The sequence below is a fragment of the Polypterus senegalus genome, chromosome 11 (genome assembly GCF_016835505.1).
Source record: "Polypterus senegalus isolate Bchr_013 chromosome 11, ASM1683550v1, whole genome shotgun sequence".
Taxonomy (NCBI): domain Eukaryota; kingdom Metazoa; phylum Chordata; class Cladistia; order Polypteriformes; family Polypteridae; genus Polypterus; species Polypterus senegalus.
The window spans coordinates 39,620,869-39,638,589 of record NC_053164.1 but is presented as its reverse complement, the minus strand read 5'-3'; the positions used below and the strand labels follow the sequence as shown (position 1 = coordinate 39,638,589).

The following is a 17,721-nucleotide window of genomic DNA, read 5'->3' as shown; positions in this document are numbered from 1 at the left end:
TTAAGACCATTTGGTATTGAAATGATAGCAACATTTGGTAGAAAGCAGCCAATCTGACTCGTAAAAGCAGCAGAATGGTCAGCACAGCCTTCTGCACCAGACAGTGGATTTGATCCAAGCCACTAACTCTAATACTAACTGTGTCATCCTGATAAGTCATAGAAATCAAATGGTAGAAATGCACCTATCCATTTTCACACCTACTTAATCCACCTTCATATTTACAGTAGAACAGAATGTATAGATGCAGAAATACTGAAATATGGCAGTTTAATTTTGGGGCAAGAGGAATCTGTCTAATAAATATGTTTAAATATACAGTAACAGTACAGCATGTCCCAGACGTTTTGAGTCACAGGGAAAAAATAAAAAAAATGGTAATGCAATTTTTTCCCATCACAGAATGTTCCTATGATGAGGTCTTTTCACATGCAATGCCATATTATTAGGCAAGCAGCACCTTGTTCTTTCAAGTAAGAAAGGCTAGTAGAGAGTGTTCTGTTGATTTACCTCCTCATTTACATTAAAAGAAACCTCATAACTGAACTTCAGACAGGAAATTTGCATTTTGAGAATATTTTTCTCTCTTCCACTCACACACAATGATACAATCTGTTAGTCTGGATCATTTTTACTTAAATCTTGCAAGATCATATTTCTTTCCTTTGATTTCAGACTAGGACACCCTTTAAAATGGTTGGCAAAAACAAGTAGATTGTGACTTAAAGAAAATCATTAACACTGGGCAAGTCTGGCAGCACTAAATCACATTCTCAGTTTTAAATTACTTGTGTCCATCTTAATTTTCTCAGACTCTTTTGCATAGGCCTGACAAGGAATTCCATTTGTCACACATCACTCAGACAGAGCAGAAGCGTGCAATTACATTGGACACCAGACAGCACAATGGCCAGCATCCAAAGCATCTTTTCCTTCCTTATCCTCCTTCACCTCTAAGTCCATTTAAGAATAAAATGTTTTGTTTTAAAAACTAAATGCTTGACTTACCAGAAAATGTTTTCCAAGGGTCAAAGATACAAGTAGTAAAATCAATTTGAACAGAGGGTTTAAAATACAAAAGTACTTTTAATCTGCCACATTACCAAGAATCTTGAGTACATAATGGGTTTCCTGCCACATTTATCACACTAAGGAGTAAAAGCTTTTAGGACGGCATTCTTAATACTTCCAAGTGTGACCCTCAGCAGGGTGAATCACAAAAAACTATATAAAGAAATAGCTCAGAATGTTTCAGCAAAACAAATATAAACCAGCTATAAACACATGCTGAAGTAATTAATGCCACTGCCACTCTTATTTCGATACAAAACAATTAGTACAGGCCCTGTGATGGACTAGCACACCCTCCAGGGCTGGCTAAGACCTTGTTTGTGTCTGATGCTTCCAGGACAGGCTACAGCATCTCCATGACAATAAAATGCACACGTGGGTTTGAAAATGGTACATTACACCATGTTATAAATGGTGCTACAAAGCCATACTATAATGGAACCCAAGCTGTCTTGTTTAGAGCTCAGCTTATACAGATTATAAAAAGGAGCTCATAAATATTAATAAAAGTTAAGTATTTCTGAAAACCCACATAAAAAATTTTTGTTTATGCTTAAATTTCAGAACAAGTTCTTATAACCTATTAATATAAAATGAAGTAGAAAATGTTAACTTCCTCGTAAGGGCTAGCTGAGTTAACAAAACAACCTAAGCTAGATTCTCGGTTTATGTAAGAAAGCTGACAAATGAGAGGAGACCATTTAGTCCTTCAAGCCCTTTGTTTAGCTAGATTCAAAATTCAAGAGTTTTCTTCATCACGCACACAATTATATATCCATAACAGAGACGGTGCCACCAAGTTCAGAGGACATTCTGGTTGCTACATTAAGAATGTGCATTTACCATATATATTCGAGTTTAAGCTCTCCCGTGGATAAGTCGGGGCTCGATTTTACCGTATAATTTCCGCTATTTTATAATGTCAGTCGTATAAGTCGAATGTGGAAAACTCACGCTATTGGTCCAAGAGATTATGATATGCTAATGCCCACCTCAGAGAGTAACCACGGAGCACACTGCCTTTTTTTCGTCTATGTTTTGTGCCTACATGACCACACGGTAATACCCGAACTATTCCGAAGCAATATTTGTACTGTTTTGTGTATCTCACACCCTCATACACCTTTATCGTAAGAGCATCCCTTATCTACAATGCAGCGTTCAATCAGAAGAAAATATGAAGCTGGTTTTAAATTAAAAGTCATTGAAGAGGCAAAAGAAATTGGTAACTGCGCTGCTGCAACAAAATTCAATGCATCTGAGAAACTGGTGTGAGATTGGAGGAAGCAAGAAGATATAAAAAGAACTAAAATTAAGTGTCGTAATTTTGAACGGGCGTATAAGTTGGGATCTGATTTTATGATCAATTTTTCGGGTTTCAAGACCTAAGTTATACGCAAATACAGTGGTGTGAAAAACTATTTGCCCCCTTCCTGATTTCTTATTCTTTTGCATGTTTGTCACACAAAATGTTTCTGATCATCAAACACATTTAACCATTAGTCAAATATAACACAAGTAAACACAAAATGCAGTTTTTAAATGATGGATTTTATTATTTAGGGAGAAAAAAAATCCAAACCTACATGGCCCTGTGTGAAAAGTAATTGCCCCCTAAACCTAATAACTGGTTGGGCCACCCTTAGCAGCAATAACTGCAATCAAGCGTTTGTGATAACTTGCAATGAGTCTTTTACAGCACTCTGGAGGAATTTTGGCCCACTCATCTTTGCAGAATTGTTGTAGTTCAGCTTTATTTGAGGGTTTTCTAGCATGAACCGCCTTTTTAAGGTCATGCCATAGCATCTCAATTGGATTCAGGACTTTGACTAGGCCACTCCAAAGTCTTCATTTTGTTTTTCTTCAGCCATTCAGAGGTGGATTTGCTGGTGTGTTTTGGGTCATTGTCCTGTTGCAGCACCCAAGATCGCTTCAGCTTGAGTTGACGAACAGATGGCCGGACATTCTCCTTCAGGATTTTTTGGTAGACAATAGAATTCATGGTTCCATCTATCACAGCAAGCCTTCTAGGTCCTGAAGCAGCAAAACAACCCCAGACCATCACACTACCACCACCATATTTTACTGTTGGTATGGTGTTCTTTTTCTGAAATGCTGTGTTCCTTTTACGCCAGATGTAATGGGACATTTGCCATCCAAAAAGTTCAACTTTTGTCTCATCAGTCCACAAGGTATTTTCCCAAAAGTCTTGGCAATCATTGAGATGTTTCTTAGCAAAATTGAGATGAGCCTAATGTTCTTTTGCTTAACAGTGGTTTGCGTCTTGGAAATCTGCCATGCAGGCCGTTTTTGCCCAGTCTCTTTCTTATGGTGGAGTCGTGAACATTGACCTTAATTGAGGCAACTGAGGCCAGCAGTTCTTTAGACGTTGTCCTGGGGTCTTTTGTGACCTCTCGGATGAGTCGTCTCTGCGCTCTTGGGGTAATTTTGGTCGGCCGGCCACTCCTGGGAAGGTTCACCACTGTTTCATGTTTTTGCCATTTGTGGATAATGGCTCTCACTGTGGTTCGCTGGAGTCCCTAAGCTTTAGAAATGGCTTTATAACCTTTACCAGACTGATAGATCTCAATTACTTCTGTTCTCATTTGTTCCTGAATTTCTTTGGATCTTGGCATAATGTCTAGCCTTTGAGGTGCTTTTGGTCTACTTCTCTGTGTCAGGCAGCTCCTATTTAAGTGATTTCTTGATTGAAACAGGTGTGGCAGTAATCAGGCCTGGGGGTGGCTACGGAAATTGAACTCAGGTGTGATACACCACAGTTAGGTTATTTTTTAACAAGGGGGCAATTACTTTTTCACACAGGGCCATGTAGGTTTGGATATTTTTCTCTCTCCCTAAATAATAAAAACCATCATTTAAAAACTGCATTTTGTGTTTACTTGTGTTATATTTGACTAATGGTTAAATGTGTTTGATGATCAGAAACATTTTGTGTGACAAACATGCAAAAGAATAAGAAATCAGGAAGGGGGCAAATAGTTTTTCACACCACTGTATATACTTAACTTTTTGGTTATTTTTTGTAATATTGCTTGCACAAAATACCACCGCTTTGATTATTTATGACAGGGGAACACTTTAAACATTGGGAACCACCTTACTCACCTCATTCAAGGTGATCCATCTATTGAACCACTAATAGCTAAGCTTAAGGCTTTTTAGGGTTGGCTCTCACATCAGAATTGAAAATCGCTAGTCCGAAAATAAAGTTTACAGAACCAGGAGATGAATGAGGAATCAAGGTCAGAAACAAGCAGGGGTTTGTTACACAAAACAAAGCCCAAAATCCAGAACACCTAAAAATCTTTAACCCTTACTAAACTACCACACTAATTCATTTAATTTATCCACACCTGTGTCAAATTACAACCATTTTACATACCGACAGTATAATTACACCACAGCCTCTGGTGCCATGATGTAGCAATGAGGTGCCATTAGAAACACCAAAAAAAGAAAACAAAAATGATGCCACCTGCAATTAAAAACAAAGTACAAAATAACAGTGCAGAAACATTAATAAAATAGCAATACAAAATGTATCAAATAGTAAGAATGAATTCAGAAATACAAGTTATGTAAAAAATTGGAATCACCATGTTCCAAAACCCCACAAAAATCACAATGCTGGCAGATAATTTAATTAATTACTAAAATTTAATTTAATTTTAGATTATTTACCTCAAAGAACCATGCTTTTCACACAGCCAGCTATATGTCACCTGTTCCAGAGTAGGATCAAGAAAGAATTTATACATTCTTGGTCCTAATGGTGAAACGAAAAACATGTATCATAAGGCACTTTGAATGATTTCTACCTACTATAATGGGTTATTCATTAATAATGGCAGTTTGACTTTTGAACAATATTTGATAAATAAATGTATTTGTCAAATAATAAATGGAAACTGTTTCACTTTTTTTCTAACTCAAGCGACTCAACTCAACTCAACTCAATTTTGTTGTCATTCATTCACATATAGTACATAGTAAATGATTTAATGACATTTAGTAACTTACAGTCCCCGGAGCATAGACAACACAACATGCAATTAACATAAACCATAACATCACCAGAAACCAGAGCAACAATACAGTATAACAAGACAAAAGATGCAGGACTATAAAACTTGAACAATGCTCAATATCCATACTAAAGTGCAGAGTGTAAATTGACAGTACATAACTGGGTGAATGTTATAGGGATATGGTACTGGGTGACATGTAGGAGTTCAAAAGTCTGACAGCTTGAAGAAAGAAGCTGTTATAGAACCTGGCTGTGTTGGTTTTCAGGCTGCGGTATCTTCTACCAGATGGCAGGAGGTCAAACAATGCGTGTGATGGGCGAGAGATGTCTTTCACAATGGTGTAAGCTCTACGTATACAGCGTGTCTGAAAGATGTCCTGCATTGAGCAGAGGAGACCCCTAGTATATGATAAGTATAACTTTTCTCTGAATTCAGTGTTTCCAGTTGAGTTATAGGCGGACAGAGATTATCCAGGCAGCAAAGCCTACATTCAGAAACTAATCCCGAACTTACTAATAACTTGGACTGTGGGGGTAAAATGGCATCTCCAAAGGAAAGCATAAAAGAGCATGGCAAGCATGTGCAGTCGAAAGGCATCCAGAGCACATACTACTTAAACTAATTACATAGTATATGGATATGTATGGTAAGGATGGTAAACCTAAAAAAAAAATAGCTCATTTGTGCCAGCAACATATAGAATAACATGTGAATGAACTGTTTACAAAATACAAAAAACACAACCATCATATACCTCTGTCTCAATAACTATTGCCCACTAGCACTCACGTCGGCCATCATGAAGTAATTTGGGAGGCGAGTTTGGGCTACCTGAAAGCGTAACTACCCACATCACAAAACCCTCTCCAGTTCGCCCAAACCATTTTACTGAGGAGGCAATATCACTTGTTTTTCATCTGGCCCTGTCCAATATGGACAAAAAAATACCTGTGCATAGACTTCAATTCAGCACTCAACACCATCATCCCTCAGAAGCTCATAGGAAAGTTGAGTCTGCAAGGCTACAACACTTCTCTATGCATACTCAGGCCACTCCTGTTCACTCTGCCCTCTCACAATTGTATGGCTGTGTATATTCTAACACCACAATGGTAGTGGATCTCATCAGCAATGGGGCTGAATCAGATTACAGAATGGAGATACAAGGACTGGCTGACTGGTGTGAGTGCAACAATCTGTCTCTTAACAGGGACAAGAAAAAAAAGATAATTGTTGACTTCAAAATAGCCTATGCTATCCATACCCCGTCGCAAGCTAAGGTGTCTATGGTGGAACTGGTCAAAAGAACCAAATTTCTTGGTGTGAACCTGGCAGCTGACCTCAACTAGAAAATTAACATTACCTCCATAGCCAAGAAGATGTGAGTCTTCACTTCCATTTGTCTTCCTCTCCCCATTCACTCCACATTCTACAGGGGAACCACTTAGAATGTACTGAGCATCTGCATTACCGTCAGGTTTGGGAACTGCAGCATTTCTGACCACAAGGTCCTACTTCAGATTGTGCAAACAGATGAAAAGACCATTGGGTCCTCTGTACTGTCTATTAAAGACATCTTTATCAAGCATTCCTTCTGCAAATCCTACAGCAAATAGCAGAGGCCAATGACATGACGGAAATCACCAGGAAAAAGAAGGGCAGTGCTACAGAAGTGCAAGATACAGAATGCAACAAAGACAAAGTTGGTGAAATATATGTGATGGTCACATAAGTGTCAGAATCCAGAAAGAAGTGTGTGTTCTTACACGTGCAGACAACTGGCAAAAAGTTTATCGTTGCTTATATTGACAAGTAGCATTTTGATGTCCTGAAGAAGAAGGGAAGCACCATCTGCTGAATGTCAAGTGCAGGATATAGAATGCAAGAAAGACAAACGCAGAGAAATGCATTCACGCCAAGCACATCAGAAGACAATTAAGTGACAAAAACTGAGAAAGAATAAGCAGTCAAGACGCTGACACACACAGACAAGCAAGAATAAATCTTGAATAAAGCCTGATATGTTTTGGAAGTTCAGAAAGTGTTAGCAACCTGGTGGCCAAAAAAGTTTATTGTGATAAAAACACGGTTGCTAAAAGCCCATCCATTGCTAATATCCCAGTACATGGTACATACGTGTTCAGAATTCATAAGCAAGAGTAAGTTTTGTGTTTATTGATCAACAAATGTGACAAAGAATGTGTGATTATGTCACTTGGTTTACTCAACAATTGTCATTAGATAGCCATCCCACAACCCTAATCTTAACCTTAGAGTAATCAGGTGTATAGTGTAATATCACTGACATATAATATCCTCAACCAAGCTGAACTGTGGAAGCGTGCAACAAGCCTGACATGAAAGCTCATAGACATACAAAAAAAAAAAATACAAGATAAAGAACCCAATAATGAGAACAAGACAGAAAGGCATGCTGAAAAGCAAGTACTAAGTACTACTTAGGAAAGTTACATCATCATTGTGATCACTGTGAAGTTGTATTTTTTTCATGGCGAAACAAAAGAATGTGTTGCCAAGTAGAATGTTAAGCTTACTGTATATGAACTTTGTTTATTTTGGGAACATTGGTCAACTTGTTTCACTAGTTGTATAATATACAGCAACTCTTACTTGTCTTGCACTTGTCCTGTGTTTCTGTTATATGTGTACTGATTGTGTATATCCTGTACCATGGTCCTATGTATGGATGATATGACAACAAAGGCACTTGATCTTGACTTTGAATTTGATATAACCTGAGGGCTGATGACCTCTTTGAACCCTGGAAAGACCACTAGTGTCTGCACTCCATTTTAAATAATAGCTTTCCAATCTCTTACAAGAACGAGAGATTGGGGCAGTTACACTGTGTAATGGCCATATCTAGCATCTACTTGTGAGAAGAAGAGTGAAGACCAGCGCGGTGCTGACTGCATAGCCCCAAGGGAATGCGTGCGTGCTGACGTTATAAAATCGCGCCAAAGCGCCCTACCACGGTAGCGTTGTGCTTTCAATACGCATGCGCGCGCAAATCGGGTATCGACGTAACTTTCAGAGCGTAGTTGGTTAGAAAAAGCGAACCGTTTATTACCAGTGGCTGGCATCATTTCGGCCTATCTAATTTCTGTCGGCTAACGCAGTTCGCGTTAAAGGGCGTTGCAGCGCCTTGAATCAATCTGAGCTGCTTTAGCGCGGCTGTCACCGCAGACACCGAAGTTCTCCGCACATTTGGAAACACATTGAACCCCACAGAAATAAAGGAGGAACCAGGAACTCACCCAGAAGAATATGGAATAGACATTCAGGGTAAACTTGATGCAGTAGTAGTAGAGAAGCGTGTGTTTTCCTTTCGAGCAGAGCGGCATGACAGCGCTTCCGCCGTTTTCTGTGTACACCTTTCAAGTTGGTTTTCGTCCCACCGTATTGTCGCCTCTCCTCTCCTCTCCCTGTCTTGTTTTGGTTTTCTGTGCTTGGATCTGTAATTACTTTGCTTGATTTACACCGCCTTTTCCCGGTTGTTTAAAAGCAGCGCGTCTCCTTTAAACAGGTTCAAACTTCTCACGGTTCCTTTGACTCCGCCTCTTCGAGCAGACCTCCTTCTTCACTGTCAAGCAAATCCCGGTGCTCCGGGACAGACGAGCCGGACCTGATTCAAACAGAACCGAAACGAAAATCGTCATAAGCCGTCTGTTTCCAATCGATCCTTGCGATACAGGCTCAAACACAAAGAGCTGTCTGCAGCTGAAAGAAAATAGGTCAAGGGCTGCGTTCTGCCTTAATTAAACATGAGCGGTGCCTCGCCGCGTTTCTTTACACGACATGTGCGCATCACAATAGGGCTGTGCCAGACTCTTCTTTAGATGAAAGGACAGTTTCAATGGAAAGAGTAATTAAAAAAAAAATATTTACGAAAAAGGAGATTAAAACCAGAGCACTTATATCCTAAATTAAAAGTTAGCAGGAAGCCTCCTTTGATCCCCTCCGTTTCCCTCTTATCAAAATACCCTCATACATGTTACAAATTCGGGAAGGGAGGCTCATTAATAAATCCCTTAATTATTGTTTTAGTGAGAAATACGACAGCTTATTAGTCAGTCATCAGGGAAAGCGAACACATTTTGATCACTTCACTCCTTTAAACTTTATTTCTCTTTAAATGCCTCATTATCATTGAGCTAATATCACATTGTAGCGCAGGAGGGGCTCTTACTAATAATATTAATAATGGGGATTCTGATGGCAACATTGTAGTCAGAGCAAACCTCTTAAGTCAGTTTTCAGCTAATATAGTCAAAGCATACAATACAATTCAAAACACTGCTGTTAACTACCTGAAGAAGTGAATGTTTCCTCTCATTTGAAATTTTGTATATGTCTAATGTTTTAACCATCTGATTCTTGAAACACATTGAAGTGTGTTAATAAATTAGTCTGTAAATCCAAGACTGTTGGTTAAATCTCTACCACTGATTCATTCTGTGATTTAGTGGTAAGCTACTTAATCTGTCAGTGTTTTAGGTTTTTTTTTCTTTTCTAATCATGGTGCTGTTGTGGGCTGCGCATCTTTAAGAATTCAGGACTGACTTCTACACAATTAATTATCTATTTGGATTTTGCATGTTCTCACCATGCAGAAATGAATTTTCCTATTTAGAACATTAGAACACCCAAGACGAGAACAGGCCATTCAGCCCAACAAAGCTTGCCAGTCCTATCCACTTATTTCCTCTAAGAAAACACCAAGTCGAGTTTGAAAGTCCCTAATGTCTTACTGTCTACCACACTACTTGGTAGCTTATTCCAAGTGTCTATCGTTCTTTGTGTAAAGAAAAACTTCCTAATGTTTATGCTAAATTTACCTTTAACAAGTTTCCAACTGTGTCCCTGTGTTCTTTATGAACTCATTTTAAAATAACAGTCTCAATCCACTGTACTAATTCCCTTCATAATTTTAAACACTTCAATCATGTCACCTCTTAATCTTCTTTTGCTTAAACTGTAAAGGCTCAGCTCTTTTAATCTTTCCTCATAATTCATCCCCTGTAGCCCTGGAATCAGCCTAGTCGCTCTTCTCTGGACCTTTTCTAGCGCTGCTATGTCCTTTTAATAGCCTGGAGACCAAAACTGCACACAGTACTCAAGATGACACCTCAATAGTGCATTATAAAGATTGAGCATAACCTCCTTCGACTTGTACTCCACACATTGTGCTGTATAACATGACATTCTGTTAGCCTTCTTAATGGCTTCTGAACACTGTTGGGAAGTTGATAACTTAGAGTCCACTATGACTCCTAAATCCTTCTCATAAGGTGTACTCTCGATTTTCTGACCGCCCATTGTGTATTAAAAAAAACCCTAACATTTTTACTTCCAATGTGTAATACAGTACTTTACATTTACTGACATTAAATTTCATCTGCCACAAATCTGCCCAAGCCTGAATGCTATCTAAGTTCTTCTGTAATGATATAACAGATTCCAAATTATCTGCTAATCCTCCTATCTTGGTATCATCTGCAAACCTAACCAGCTTGTTACTTATATTCCTATCTAAATCATTTATATATATTAAAAATAGCAGCGGCCCTAGCACTGACCACCGTGGAACGCCACTCTTAACACTGGCCAGTTCTGATAAGGTTCCTCACACCATCACCCTCTGCTTCCTGTGTCTGAGCCAATTCTTGCACCCGTCTAAAACATCACCCTATAAACTCCCACTTCTTTTAACTTGATACCAAACCTCTCATGTGGAAGCACATCAAATGCTTTCTGAAAGTCCAGATAAATAATATCATAAGCTCCACTTTGATCGTACCCTTTTGTTGCCTCCTCATAGAATTCCAGCAAGTTAGTAAAACAGGACCTGCTGACTGTTCAGAATAACTCCTGTCCTTGCCATGTGTTGCTCAATCTTATCCTTAATAATTCCTTCCATTAATTTTCCTGTGATGCATGTTAAGCTTACTGGCCTATAGTTGCTTGGATCTGCCCTGTCACCCTTTTTATATAATGGGATGATATTTGCCATTTTCAGTCCTTGGAATCTTCCAGTGCACAGTGACTTCCTAAAAATATGTGTCAAGGGTTTATATATGTACTCACTAGCCTCCTTAAGAACATGAGGATAAATATTATCTGGTCCTGGTGATTTGTTTGATTTCATTTATTTAATCTGAGCAGTACTTCTCCCTCTACAATTTCCAAATCCCTCAGTAGCTCCTTAGTAGTCCCAGTAGTCTGGGAGGTTATCCACTTGCTCACTTGTAAACACTTCAGAAAAATGTAAGTTTAGGGCATCTGCTATTTCACTGTCTGTATCTTTTAATTCCCCTTTACTATTCCTGATGAACTTGACCTCCTCCTTAACTGTTCTTTTACTACTAAAATACTGAAAGAATCTCTTGGGGTCTTCTTTCGCCTTATCTGCTATATTCCTCTCCAACTGTGTTTTAGCCTCCCTGATATCCTTCTTAATGGTTGCCCTCATGTTCTCATACACTCTACGATTCACTTTGCAGTCATTAGTCTTATATGCCTTATACAGCAATTTTTTCCTTTGCAACTTCTTTTTTAAATCTTTATTAATCCACTGTGGAGTTTTTTTTAGTTTCCTATTAATTCCAAATTTAGGTATGTATCTGTCCTGCATTACATGTAAAACATTTTTAAACCTGTTCCACTGCTCCTCGACTGTCTCCACATTTAAAAGCTTATCCCAGTCTATCCTACTTAGACTTTGTCACATCTGCTCAAAATTAGCCCTACCAAAGTTCAACTTAACAATTTTAGTCTTTGCATCTGCACTCTTACAAAATACTGAGAATTGTATTACATTATAGTCACTTGACCCTAGTGGTTCTACCCTCAATTCTATCCTGATTATTACAGAATACTAAATCCAGGCAGGCTTTACTCCATGTTGGTGCTTTAATATGCTGTATTAAAAAACAGTCACTGATTACTTCTAAAAACTCCTCCATCTGCAAGGTTATCCCAGTTAATATTTGGATAATTAAAGTCCCCCCATGACTATAATACCCCCCTGTAAACTTGCCTTTTTGATATTACTAAATAATTTCCTTGCACATTCCTAAAAAATATCAAAATTGACATTGTATAAAAATGTGTGGCTGTGTTTGTGATTCTGCTCTGTAATGTACCACTGTGTCACCCAAGGGTGTCTCCTGGATTATACCTAATAGCGCTCCAGTACCACAGACTCCTATTATAGAAAAGGCAAGCAAAGTATAGACAGCTGGATGAAAGCAATTGTAGTGTGCAGATGTGATTTGTAAATGTATCTGTATGAAAATATGAGCAAAATAAATGTATTTTAATATATTCATAAGGATGTGACTTTACTCACTCGGTTTATGCTCATCCACATATCCGGGGCAGTATTTTATTTCAGAAACCTTGTTTGAATGGCAGTTCAATGTTAAGCAGCACACAGGCTGTGAAATAATTAATGGCCGATGAAGTGCAGCATGAGAAAATATATACAGTATACTGTATACTGCTGAAAAAATTAAAGGAACACATTTTAATCAGAGTATAGCATCAAGTCAGTGAAACCTTTGGGACATTGATCTGGTCAGTTAAGTAGCAGAGGGGTCAATCGGTTTCAGCTGCTTTGATGTTAATGAAAATAACAGTTGCACTAGAGGGGCAACAATGAGACGGCCCCCAAAACAGGAATGGTTTAACAGGTGGAGGCCACTGACATTTTTTCCTACTCATCTTTTCTGACTGTTTTTTTCACTTGTTTTGCATTTAGCTGCGGTCAGTGTCACTACTGGTAGCATGAGGTGATATCTGGACCCTACAAAGGATACACAGGTAGTCCAACTCTCCAGGATGGCACATCAATATGTGCCATTGCCAGCAGGTTTGCTGTGTCTCCCAGCACATTCTCAAGGGAATGGAGCAGATTCCAGGAGACAGGCAGTTACTCTACGAGAGCGGAACAGGACCATAGAAGGTGCTTAACCCATCAGCAGGACCAGTATCTGCTCCTTTGGGCAAGGAGGAAAAGGATGAGCACTGCCAGAGCCCTACAAAATGATCTCCAGCAGCCAGCAGGCTACTTGTGTAAATGTCTCTGACCAAACAATTAAAAACAGGCTTCATGAAGGTGGCCTGAGGACCTGACTTCCTCTAGTGGGCACTGTGCTCACTGTCCGGCACAGTGGAGCTTTTCACAGATGAGAGCAGGTTCACCCTGAGCACATGTGACAGACGTAAAAGGGTCTGGAAAAGCCATGGAGAATGTTATGCTGCCTGTAACATCATTCATCATGACCAGTTTGGTGGTGGGTCAGTGATGTTCTGGGGAGGCATATCCATGGAGGGATGCACAGACCTCTACAGGCTGGACAACGGCGCCTTGACTGCCATTAGGTATTGGAATGAAATCCTTGGACCCATTGTCAGACCCTATGCTGGTGCAGTGGGTCCTGGATTCCTCCTGGTGCACGACAATGCCTAACCTCATGTGGCAAAAGTATGCAGGCAGTTCCTGGAGGATGAAGGAATTGATACCATTGACTGGCCCCCACGCTTGCCTGACCTAAATCCAAAAGAAGACCTCTGGGACATTATGTTTTGGTCCATATGACGATGCCAGGTTGCACCTCAGACTGTCCACGAGCTCAGTGATGCCCCCCAGGACACCATCCATCATCTCATTAGGAGCATTTCCCAACGTTGTCATGCATGCATACAAGCATGTGGGGGCCATTCAAACTACTGAATACGATTTGGAGTTGCTGCAATGAAATTTTGGCAAAATGGACTAGTTTTCCGCATCATTTTTTCACTTTCATACTGAATGTCAGTGCTAAAATGATGACTCGTTATTAGCCAATACAGATTCTCTACTGTCTTTTGTACCCTTCAGAAGCTGAATGGTTAATGATGACGGTCGGTATTACATTTTTTATGTAGCAGAGCTGGGAAGTGATGTCAGTAGTCCACCAGAACGTTCTCCAGGTGAGCTTTGGAGAAGGCTGGATGTTTTTTTATGTAAGACCAGAGAGTACTTCCAGTACCAGGGCATAGCTAGTCGGAGATATTTCTGGGTCAGACGGAAGCCTCCAGAAATAGGGAGTCCTTCTCCCTGCAGTACCCCCTGGAATCGTCCAAGGACCCTGACAGGATTGTCCTTCAGGACTACGACTCCCATACACCCCTACGGGCATCCCTACCAGAGTGCACAGCAGCAGAGCACTGCCATCTATTATACTGGGGAAGAAATTGCTCTGGATGCATCAACTCCTCCACATAATTCATTAAGTTATCTCTTTGTATGGGATGTTGCTTCAGTTCCATCCCGGCTTTGTTATACTGTCATTCCATTGCAACATCCCAGCACAGAAAGGGTCCAGCACAACACTCACTATATATATATTTATATATATATATATATATATATATATATATATATATATATATATATATATATATATATATATATATTGTGGAGACTGGCCCGGACACAGACAGGCAGACACGTTCATTTCACCCACAACATGTTTATTTATACTATTTACAAAGTTACAAAGTGCCATACAAACCCCACAAGTCCCCAAAGTCCTGGCCTCTTCACAATGCCTCACTCTCTTCAGGTCACCTCCTTGCCTCCTCCACCAAGCTCTGTCCTTGTCCTCACCCGACTCCAGCCTTGAATGAAGGGAGACGGGCCCTTTTGTAATCACTCGGATGTGCTCCCGGTGTTTCCCGGCAATCTTCCACCGACATGCCCCAGTGTGGCGGAAGTGCTGGCTGCATCCCCGGAAGCTCTCTGGGTGTCCCTGTTCTTCTTCCCCCCAGCACTTCCGGGTGTGGCAGAAGTGCTGATGTCCAGGGTCTCCAAGGCATTGGGGCACCCCATGGCGGTGACCACGGGCCCCTACACGGTTGAGCTTTAAAGCTCTGTACCCGTGGCCCCCAAAGGTACCAGGGTGGTCGCTTCCATATGGTCTGGGGAAGGCGCAAGCCCTCCTCCGGTCCTCCTGGGCGTCCTGGCCGGGTCGCCACCCCAGCCATCATATTATTTTATATTAGTGCATTGTAAAAATACTGCATTTGGGCAAATTCCTATGAGTTAATATTCTAAAGTGGGAAATTAATCAATTTAAGTCATGACCCTACGTCATTTGAATTATGAACTCTAATGACATTATCAATTATGCCTGAAAAGGGCCTGAAAAGTTTTGCTCTATTCAGAAGCTTTTCCTTCTTCAATTATAAGTCATTCTAATCTAGTCCCTGACCATCACACCTATATGAGCTAGTTGGACGTCTCATTCCAAAACCCCAGGCACCTTTGTAGATATTATAACCTCCACATAACCGGGGAGGCGTTCCACAAGATTATGAAGTGTGTCTGTGTGAATTTGTGCCTATTCAGCCAAAGAACACTTGTGAGATCAGGTACTGATGTTGGACAAGAAGACCTGGCTCACAATCAGTATTCCAATTTATTCCAAAGGTGTTCAGTAGAGTTGAGGTAAGGACTCTATAAAGGCTACATGAGTTCTTCCACACCAGACTCTTCAAACTCTTCTGTATGTGCAAAGGAGCACAGCAGTCATTCTAGAACAGAAAAGGTCCTTCCCTAAATTATTGTCACAAAGTTGGAAGTGTACATGTGTCTAAAATGTCTTTGTATGTTGTAGCATTAACAATTCTCTTTAATGAAACCAAGGAGCCTAGCCCAAACCCTGAAAAACAGCCCAAAACCATTAGCCCTCCTCCACCAAACTTCACAGCAGGCACTATGCAGTTCAGAAGGTGGTATTCTCCTTGCATCTGCCAACCCAAAATTTATCCTTTAGGCTGTCAGATAGTGAAATGTGATTCATAATTCCAGAGAACACGGTTCCACTGCTTCAGAGTCCAATACCGGCATGCTTTACTCCACTCCAGCCAACATTTGGCATCACACATAGTGATCTTAGACTAGTCTACTCCTGCTTGGCCATGGAAACCCATTCCATTATGCAGAGTCCTTGTAGTGGTGTGTTGCTTCCAGAGTCAGTTTGGAGCTCTGTTGTGAATGATGCAACAGAGAATAGGTAAGTTCTATGTGCTATGCACTTCAGCACTTGGCAGCTACACTCTGTGACGTTGTGTGGTCTGTCACTTTGTGGCTGAGCTGTTGTTGCACCTTAATGCTTTCACCTCCCAATAATAGCACTTAAGGTTGACCTGATCAGATCTAGCAAAACAGAAATTTCATGTACCAACTTGTGGCAAAGGTGACATCTTATGGCAGTGCCACTTTCACGACCTGTTTTACTGCCAATGTTTGTCGATGGAAATTGCAAGGCTATGTGCTTGATTTTATGTACCTGTTAAAAATGGGTGTGGCTTAAATACTTAAACTCAGTAATTTGGAGAGGTGCCCACATACTGTTTGCAAAAAATGTATCATTAGTGTCTGCAAAAAGACAATTTCCCTTTGGGGACTAATGCTGTATATCAAATCAAAAAACTGTCTTTGCCCAATCCTGCTATAAATGTGTTTTATGGTTTTTCATTGTCAGTGCCTCAGCGACTGCAGAATTGTAATTTACTTGCTTCAGAGTTTAACCCAAGTACTCTACATTTATTCCATAACAATTAGTGGCGTGTCGTTAAACTTGTCCTCTCATACTGAGCTGTTTGTCATTTTTTCAATAAAAATGACCAGTTATTCAGATTGGAATAATCTATCTACAGTATAATAAAACGTTAAGGTCTCTGTGTGTTCAGGCACTCTGATTGGTCAGTTTGGGTTTGGTGATGCAATCGAAAGAAGAAGTGCGAGCGTAAGACACATGAGGATGAGTAAGGGCTTAGGAGGCTCACTAACAGTCACATTCAAAAATGGGAACTATAAAAGAGTGAGAAGCAGGTTTTATGGGAACATGCTGTAAAGAGGTAATATAGGTAAAGAGAGGTTCAGAGAGATATCAAAAATTTTAAAATTTATTCTATTACTTGTCTTTAACAGGTAACCTGGCTAGTTTAATAACATGAGATTTGATTTGTATTGCTGATTCTGCAGTTCAGTTGAATGTATTTCTGGTATTTACATGGTGACATACTGGTTAAATGCTACCTCATGGATCCAGCAGCTTTGGCTTAAATCACAGTGGCAGGATGTGCCTGGCTTGATCAGAATGCTCAAGCAAATGTGGGAACTGCCCTATTTATTTAGCTCCTCCTATCACATGACTACTGATGGCCTAATGTTGCATGGCAACAGGTACTTATAGGAGGAGTCAAGAACAGTTATCAGAAAAAGGATTTGTTGGGGATGAAGCTCCAGCCACATCCTGACAACTGTGTCCTCTTGTTGTCTATGCAGAGTCTGCAGGTTTTCCCCATGTCTCTGCTGGTTTTCTTTTGGATATTCCATTTTTTTCCTACACCCCAAAGACTGGTATGTTAGACTAACTGCTGGCCCTAAACTGGCTGTAACAAACTGGCACCAAATGCAGGGCTGACTCTGGAACCTCACAAACATGAATTGGATTAAATAGGCTTAAAAATGTTTTAATTTGGAGTGACATGGCAGCAGAGTGATTAGTATTTCTATCTCACTCCT

General features: G+C 40.1%; 1 protein-coding gene across 1 annotated transcript in view; it reads right to left on the bottom strand.

Moving 5' to 3' along the window:
- The window catches only part of zgc:110329 (uncharacterized protein LOC550500 homolog), a 506,110-nt gene extending 497,060 nt beyond the window's left edge, over positions 1 to 9,050 (bottom strand). The window contains exon 1 of the mRNA XM_039768433.1: positions 8,399 to 9,050. Within this exon, the coding sequence (XP_039624367.1) occupies positions 8,399 to 8,485 (87 nt within the window). The 5' untranslated portion in view covers positions 8,486 to 9,050. The remainder of the gene's footprint in view (positions 1 to 8,398) is intronic.
- Between the last annotated feature and the right edge of the window lie 8,671 nt (positions 9,051 to 17,721).